Raw genomic sequence first — 8930 nt, 5'->3', positions numbered from 1 at the left:
TGTGTTATGGCACGTCCCCCCGAACCCATGGAATGTAGGCGAGCGAACCCCAATGTAAACCCTGGACTTCGGGTGATAATGACTTGGTGTGGATTCGGTGGCTGAGACCCACGAGCACTCTGGAGAGGAGGGCTGCTGTCGGGTTGGCTGTGGATGTGTGTGGGGAGGGGGCTCTCTGGAGAATTCTCTGCACCTTCCTCTCCTCTTGATGTGAACCTAAAAGTGCTCTCAGAAATAAAACCTTTTTTCTTTTCCTTAAAAAAAATTTTTTTAATGTTTATTCACTTTTGAGAAGGGGGGAGAGGGGCACAGAGAGACGGGAACAGAGGATCCGAAGCAGGCTCTGCGCGGACAGCGCGATGCGGGGCTCGAACTCACGAACGGTGAGATCGTGACCTGAGCCGAAGCCGGATGCTCAACCGACTGAGCCCCCAGGGCGCCCCAGAAATAAAATCCATTAAAAAGGAACCAACAACTGGGGCGCCCGGGGGGGGGCTCAGTGGGTTGAGCACCCGACTCTTGCTTTCGGCTCTGGTCGTGATCTCACCGTTCATGAGACGGAGACCCCGGTCGGGCTCTGCGCTGACAACGTGGAGTCTGCTTGGGATTCTCTCTGCTCTCTCTGCCCTCTCTGCTCGCGCGCTTTCTCTCTCAAAATAAACAAACTTTGGGAAAAAAACAACCTACCTACCTACCCCTTGTTAAACATGTTGGTCCTTTTAGGTATTTTTTTTTCCTATTAAAAAATCAATCTACTGTGTATACGCACATAGAGAACAAAAATAGAACCACCGCTTACCGCCATATTGTGAACCTTTTCCGTGTTGATAAAAACAATGGAAAACCATATGGGGGGGGGTCTGTCATTGCCCTAGAGGGGTGCCAGCGTTCGCCACTCCCCTGCTGTTGGTTGCAACGCCATGCTGGGGACTTGTAACATACGTGCACTGGGCATCCTCTTTCTATCTCATTCTTCCTGGCAGGAAAGCACTGACTTGGGGGGACTTGGGCCACATTCAGCTCACACAGCCTTCGCGCCTCACGCGGGAGCTGGAAGTCTACGGGCGGGCGGGCGGGAAAGAGGGTGGACGCGAAGTGGGGGGCCGAGGGCAGGCTGGAATCCGCAAGGTGGACGGGAGCCCGTGTCGGTCGGCCCGCGGTTCCGGAGATGGGGGCGTCCCTCAGGAGAAGCTGGGGCCCTCGGTCGCGGAGCCAGCAGCCAACCTGGCTCAGGCGCTGGAGAAGCGCCACGAGGACCCGGGAAGGAGGACCCAGCAGGTGCAGGCTCCGCGCCAGCCAGCCAGCGGTAAGTGACAAGAGGCGTGGGTTGCGACAGCGCCCGAAGCTTCTACCCCGACCTTCAGAGCCCGTGCTTCTTTTCCGGCCTCAAGCCACACGCGGTGTCTCGTGGCCCATCCTAAAGAGAACGTCCAGGGAGCTCTGCCTACCCAAGGTGACAACTGAGAAACTACAACTGCCTGGATGCTCGTGTCCCCCCTCCCCTCCCTTCGTATGTTGACATCCTCCCCCCCGCAAAGGTGGGGGGGCCTTTGGCAGGTGACTAGGTCATGACGACGGAAGCTCAAGAGTGGCCTTAGTGCCCTTTATAAGAGAGTCCCCAGAGGGGGCACCTGGCTGGCTCAGTCTCCCTCTCTCTGCCCCTCCCCCACGTGCGAGCGCTCTCTCTCAAACAATAAACATTTAAAAAATAAAAATAAATTAAAAAAAAAAAAAGCACCTGGGTGGCTCCGTCGGTTGAGCGTCCTCCTTCGGCTCGGGTCACGATCTCACGGCTCGTGGGTTCGAGCCCCGCGTGGGGCTCTGTGCCGACAGCTCGGAGCCTGGAGCCTGCTTCGGAGTCTGTGTCTCCCTCTCTCTCTGCCCCTCCCCCCCGCTCCTGCTCGCTTCCTCCCTCTCGCTCTCAAAAATAAACATCACAAAAAATATATTTTTTTTAATTACAAGAAAATTCTAGGGTGGAGCCCGGGAGTGGCATTTTCAAGAGCTCCCCAGGTGACTCCAAGGCGCGGGCCCCAGGTTGAGATCCACACGTTAAGGATCCTGTGTGCAGCGGGGCTGCTGAGAAACAAAGGCAAGTGCGTCTGCCAGCACGGCCGGGCTTGCGCCGCGGGGCACAGGGCACACCGGACAGCCTCCTGGGGCTCCGAACACCCCATCCGTCTACGGACACCGTTTGTGCCATTTGGTGTGGCACACGCCTCTGTCCAGGACAGGGGGACAGCAACTCCGGTCCTTTAAAGGTTATGGAGCGATCCCTGGTGAACAGAAACTGCTGCTGTGGTCCTGCACGACACATAAATTCCACAGGAGCTGAGGCTACATTTTAGGTTCCTCCCTGAATTATTTATTCCTCGGAGAATGAATGGGGACACCCAGGGGGTGGCGGGGACTGCGTGGGTGACTCGGTCAGAAGTGACTTTAAAAACGACCGCTACAGATGTTGCAGTAATGAGCCCCACAAGCGAAAGGGCCGTCAGAGCACTCACCAGGTCACCCGGCAGATTTAGGATGCCCCCTAAGTCCCCATTCGTCATTTCACCCTCCCCGGGTGTGCGCATCCGGAATGAGCGCGTGCCCTCGAACAGGCGGTGTGGCCAAGCCTGATGACACTCCCCGAAGCTACTGCTTTTATGAAGGTGCCCCACGTCTGCCGCCATCGGCAGTCAGCCCGCCTCGGACGTCTGCACCCTGTCCCCCATCGTGACTCTGGGAGCTCCGCTCTCCCCGGTCTCAGCCTAAAGGTGAGTGTGCTCTTTTGTCGAACCAAGCCTCAAAATAGGACCGGCCACCATGGATGGTCATGAACACCTTGTGACCTCACGGCTGGGATTTCACAGAGAGCCGGGGTGAGGGTGGGGGAAGGGGGCTGGAGAACAGGCCTGCATAAAGCAAATCCTCCCCACCCCCCACCCCCCTGGCAGTAATTTCCTCCTAAGACAAATCAAGTGACCCAAAGCACGCTGGTTAGGACACTGCACCTGACCCCGTCATATGTAGCTCCTAACTCAGGCCAGTTTTCTTATTTCCACGTTTAATTTCACCCTTTTCTCTTCAAAGGTGTGTTTTCACAAAGACCAGAGGGTTACTGTTCACCGAATCCCAGCTATGAATTCAGAGCATTAGAAAGAATTATCAAAGCTGCAGCCAAAAATTATCGTCTACACGGCTAATTTTAGAAAATAGTTTAGTGCATTTTTGTTATAAAATTCATTTACAGGAGGTTATTCACATGTACTTATCAAATCTGCTCCTGGTAATAATACATGAAAATATATTCACCAAATAAACCATGCACAGTAAAGCCAAGGAAGATTGTATACAAAGAGGCAAAACAAGCGTTTGAGTGGGATATATTCGTGGTGAGAGAATGAACACGGAAAGAAAACGGGGCACTTCCTTCCAACGCCACGGCAAGGACGAAGAAAACAGCCGTATTTTTCACTCTGCGAGAACGACACCGTTCTGACCGCCACCACCAGAGAGGCGCCCGTATGAAATGATTTATGCCGACATTTTTACCAACCAGAACAACAAACAGTTTCAAATGCGGGATCAGGCGGGACCGTGTTCCCAGGGAGGGGCTGTCAGGACACGGGCCGGGTGGGTGGCGAACCAACAGAAGAGCACAGCGCCAGGACGGGTGTTAACACTGGGCCCAGGAGAGAGCACCGCCCGGGTTTGGCCTGGGAGCACTTCTCTCTTCATTTCTGTGCTGCACCAGCAGAGGGAGAAGTTCCTGACCCCAGCTCTGCCTGTCACTGTCACGCCTTTTAGGAGCCGACGGAGTTCTTCGACCCTTTAAATCGTCACCACCAAGTGTCCGCTCAATGAGGCATCTTACAAGATAGCAGCAAAGTGAACTCAAACTAACGATGAGGTTTCGTGCCAAAGGCACACGCGGGAAGCTTACAGAGCCCCTGACTCAGACGGGGTGGGGCTCGCCCTGCACCCCACACCCTGCGCTTTCTGACACCGCGTGGCCAAGGACAAGTGTCCTGCCCACCAACGGGGGACGGAGCACATGCCCAGGGCCAGGAGTGTTGGCCCAACACCAGCAGCCGTCTGGACCCCGCTGGGCGGGACGTGGGTCACAGAAGGTAGGTTTAAAACTTCTGGGAAATGTTTTAAAGCTCTTAAACAACCAGTTTCAGTAGAAGTTCTGACACAAAGCCCCCTTGGCTTAAAAAGCAGAGGACAGCATTTTATTTTTTTTTAATTTTTTTCTTTCAGAGGACAGCATTTTAAATGGTGCACGTGGATCTCCAGGGGTCTGGTCTCCTCCCCAAAGTAGCTAATGGGCTGCCTAGCAGTCGCTACAAACCACTGGTTCTGACGAGTGTCACTCGCTACCGTGCACCCTCACGTCTGACCCTGCGGTCAGACAGGCCTCCCTTGTCCAGACAAACGTCCGCTCGCCATGGCACCCCCCTCCACAACAGCACCCTCCCCTCCGATCAGATGATCCTGCCGCACTGATGTACTGGCAGCAGGTAACGCGGGCCCCAGAGCTCACAGGAAACCTGTCCGCTCTCTTCCTGGGTCTCAACCTCACACGTCTGCACTCTTCTCCTTCTCTTTTCAAAGAGAGGGATTTCCTGCCCACAATATTCTATCTGGCCTGCCCTCTCGGGTCCCGGGCTGCCCGGTTAGTGACCAGAATCCCCTGGGGGGGGGGGGAGTAACAGGCAGTTCCTCACGCTCCCCCCAAAACAAACTGGTCGCGTTCTCCCGGCAACCGGCAAGCTTTCACACCCAAGCCTCGGTGGCCCTTCCAGGGCCCCCCCCTGCACTGATCCGGCACCTGACGACCACTGGACTTGTAACCCACCGGTTCCGGGATGCCCACAATACGCTGGGGGGCATCTGAATGGTATCTCAAGAATGATTCTTTCATTTCGTATTCTTCTATCTCAAGGGGAAATCAGAATTTTAGCTCGAAACCCACGTGCTCCCTGAAATAGGTAGACGAACTCATCAGAGAAACGTAATATTCTGTGCCAAGGAGCCTCATCTAAAAACACCCAACATCAGCAGAACTTCACCTAACGTAGCTCTGCTTCCTGAAGGTTCCCCCAGGAGACTCCACTTGTTTTTTTTAAATAGAACTAGAGACATCTCACCCACCAGCATTAACTGAGCTTACTGCAGACTACCCGGGCTGAAGAGGTCTGTCTTGCCATAACCATGTTTGAAAGGGCCTGTCCTCCTCCTCCTCCTCCTGCCCCTTTTTATTTTTTTTAGATATAGAGTTTGTTCTGTTGGAAATGAGCAACATTTTAAGCAGGGGAAAGAAAAATGGTCTACTAGATTACATTTTAAAAGGATTCTGTTATTTGCTATACAAATGTACACTTCAACTTTTACACCATCCACTGCAGTCTCCCTCGCTATACAACAAGAGATCAACATTTTAAGTCTTCAAGGACAATATAACGGACACACAAACGCCCTCGACAGCTTTTGCGGCTGACAAAAGATATCGAAGACACCGAGAGGTTCAGGTGTTAGGATACGTTTTCCGTGTTTTCCAACAGCGCACAAACTCCTTTAAGGACAAAAGTAATCGGATCTGGTCAGTCCCGTTAGTGGTCATCTTAAGTCTGCGATGATGCTGGGGCTGACCATCTCTGTCACTTGGCTTTACTATAAAAACTTTCTTCTCTTGGAACCACGGTCTTCCTCCTCCAGTCTCCTGTTGTCCCAGCCGGAGCGCCTCTTCGGGTGACGGCTCTCAGGGCTCTGCGTCTCCCGGTCCCCTTCGCTGAAAGCCCTGGTCTCTCTCCTGCGGCTGAGCCCTCCTTCCCAGTCACACGCTCTTTTACTCGCGGAGACATCCGTACCGGCAGCTGGAGGCTCCCACTGCACGGGAGGGTTCTGGTTGCTCAGCGTGGCCCCTCTGGCGGTGGACAGCTGGGCACCACCCAGGTCCTGGTGACTCAGAGGGAAGCCGGGCTCCCCCGAGGGAGGCGTGGCCCCAGGATGCTGGGGGCTCAGGGGCTGCGGATCCCTCGGGCACGTCCCTTTGGCTTCGGGGTCTATGCCCAGCCTCCTAAGCAGTCGTGGGTCCCGAAGCCGGTCCTGAATAGGAGGTCTTTCAGGGTCCTTGGTGGTAACAGCACCAGTGGATTCCTTACAGCCAGAAGGCACGTGATACAGGGAGGAAGGGAAAGACGTCTTGGCAAATTCACCGTCTGGCTTGCTGCTGGGCAAGCCACCCTGGGGTCTGGCCACCTCCGGGGCCACGGTGGGCGGGTGAGTCAGACTTCTCTGCAGGACGGGCTTGAGTTTCAGAATCTTGGCTGCGTCGTGCCTGTAGTTTTTGTCGCACGTCTTGACAATGGCACCCCGCTTCTGTGCGTCCTGAATCAGGTGATTCCAGTGCTGATTTTCCTAGAAACAGACAAGGGAGAGACAATTACACCCCCCCAAAACTCTCATATGCTTGGGAAGCACGAGATTTCTGCTTTCATTTCTGAACAACAATAAATACACTTCATGACTAGGCTCTCAAGAATCCACTAAAGGAAAGAGAAGTCCAGACACAGAAAGAAGCCGTGTTATCAGAAAAGAGCCCTGGTCACCGCCTGTAAGAAAGAACTTCCCCCATTTCACCACGTTACTGGTGCCGTGTGGTCACTGGCTGTTACACAGACCGTACCAGTTGCCAGCAGCCACAAGGAGCTATTTAAATTTCAATTAATTAAATTAAATTAAATAAGAAATGCACTTCCTCAGTTGCAGCAGCCGCATTTCAAGTGCTCAGTGGCTACATGTGCCTCGTGGTTAGTGACTGGATGGTGTGGGCACCGAACAGCTCTGTCATCCCGGAAAGTTCCTCGGACACTGTTGATCTAGAGTCTTGCCTGCTTCTCGAAAGGCTCATATGCTGGAGCAGGAAAGCTTGGTGCCAGAAAGCCCTAACTTTTGGGTGCGTGTGACTATTCTAGAAAGAGGCCCATAGCTGCCACTGAATTGTCAAAGGCCTCCTAGACTCCAAAGGGGCTAAACCATCTTCATCCACTGAGACAACTGTTCCACAGATTTTTCCCACCTTCCTGGAGGAGCTCAAGTTATGAGAGGCACACCTAAGGAGAAGAAAACCCACCAGCATGCATTCTCCTCACTTCCTGTTAGACCTGGCTTGGCAATAAATTACTGCTTTACAACCATTAGAACGTGGGCATCCTTAGAAAGAGGAGCGTGCATGAGAGGAAAAAACACAAAGCCTGAAGGGAAGGGGAGGAGGAGGAGGAGGGGAAGAGGGGGAGGGGGAGGAGGAGGGGAAGGGGGGAGGGGGAAGAGAAGGGGGAGGAATAGGAGGAAGAGGAGGAAAGAGGGGAAGGGGGAGGACAGGGAGGAGGAAGGGGGAGGAGGGGGAGAGGAGGGGAAGGAGAAGCGAAGGAGGAAGAGGAGGACGATGAGGAAGGAGGGGGAGGAGGAGCAGGGGGAGAGGGAGGGGGAAGAGGATGGGGAGGAGGAGGGGAAGAGGGGGAGGGGAGGGGGAGGAGGAAGGGGGAAGAGGGGGAGAGGAGGGGAAGGAGAAGCAAAGGAGGAAGAGAAGGATGATGAGGAAGGGGGGGGAGGGAGAAGAGAAGGAGCGAGAGGAGGAGGGCAAAGAGCACAGCTGTCCACTGTCCGCTGTCCTCACGGGGGCTCCCGTCCTATTCATAAAGGTGGGGGAGGGCAGCAATTTTAACTGGCTGCATGACCTGGGTCAAGCGGGCCTCTCTGGGCCTGTTTCCTCATCTGTAAAATAGGAACGATGTTTTATTTAACTGATTCTGAAATGCACACCGTGTTCACATTTTACCATTTCTGAATCTGGGGTGCCTACCAGCCAGGGCGCAGTCTCCGAGTAACTAATCCTAGAGGAATTCCTGGCTAGGCAACCACGACCCCTCGACTTTCAGTCAATAAACCACCTGAAGGAAGAAGGACTCCCAGCTCTTGCCTGAAAACCTACCCACAGAAATGTTCTGATGAGACAAAAAAGTACCAGCATCAACTCCTGGAGAACGGAGACCAGGGGCTGCAGGAGAACCCCGGAGACCATGGGGGGTACTCTTAGGGAACGCCTTCTGATGGCACAGGGCACGGGGGCACGGCCTGTGCGTCAACGAGGCCACGTGACTGTGACCCGGGAAATGGTGACGTAGCACCAGACTCGGAAGGTGAAATACTTTTAGGGATCTCTCAACCTGTTCATCTTGTCTGTATTTTTTCTCTTTTGTGCACAAACAAGAGTGACCTACGTCTGTCTAAACAAGACTAGAAGGGTTCTTTTAATAAATATAAAAGTTCTAAGTGGAAATAAAGCGTCACAGCCTAAGAGTAGCACATACACTAGCGACTTATGTCATAATGGCTTCTTGGATTTGACGAACCGCAGTATCGATGCTGACCTCACAGCATCTCGTTACGCTCGAAGGGCCGCGTCAGTAACACGCAAGGCCGGGACCGGCACACACCACGCAGGCCCGCGAGCCAGGCTCCGCGGCTCGGATCTCTTTCTCGCTCCGGAGAGCTCCAGAGATGCTCACCCTGTGGCCGAAACACAGGTGTGACACGAAGCAGACGGTCTTGCTGTCTCTGCCACGTCTACGGCACCTAAAGGTGGTGTTTAATCGGATTCTGAGAGCACAAAAACGGTTCTGAGTAAGGGCTATCACTCTTGGTTTCTCAGAGAAAAACCAAGTGCCTTCGTCATTGGTTCTGTTTCCGGAAGGAAAACTGGGGTAAGCATAAAAAACAAAAACAGAAACAAAAACATAGGAAAAAGGCTCCAAGGACCGCGGAAGTTAAGTTGGAAAAAGCCAAGTGATAAACTGGGACTTTTTTACTGTATTCTTTCTCCATCTTTTTACGGCGCTGGCTTCCCAGAGTGAAGACCTCCCCCACGCGCTCTCGGG

The 8930-nt window shown here is 53.7% G+C and overlaps 1 protein-coding gene across 5 annotated transcripts in view; it reads right to left on the bottom strand.

Moving 5' to 3' along the window:
• Positions 1-3188: 3188 nt before the first annotated feature.
• The window catches only part of SETX (senataxin), a 64545-nt gene continuing 58803 nt past the window's right edge, over positions 3189-8930 (bottom strand). For all 5 annotated transcript variants that reach the window (XM_047098172.1, XM_047098175.1, XM_047098173.1 and 2 more), the window contains one exon: positions 3189-6411. In XM_047098172.1, the coding sequence (XP_046954128.1) occupies positions 5665-6411 (747 nt within the window). In that variant the 3' untranslated portion in view covers positions 3189-5664. The remainder of the gene's footprint in view (positions 6412-8930) is intronic.

This window comes from Lynx rufus, unplaced genomic scaffold (genome assembly GCF_022079265.1).
Source record: "Lynx rufus isolate CCGP_SWC_20201006 ecotype Redwood Valley unplaced genomic scaffold, mLynRuf1.p SCAF_44, whole genome shotgun sequence".
NCBI classification, from domain to species: domain Eukaryota; kingdom Metazoa; phylum Chordata; class Mammalia; order Carnivora; family Felidae; genus Lynx; species Lynx rufus.
Note: the sequence above shows the minus strand (reverse complement) of the source record. Positions and strands in the feature narration are given on the sequence as shown.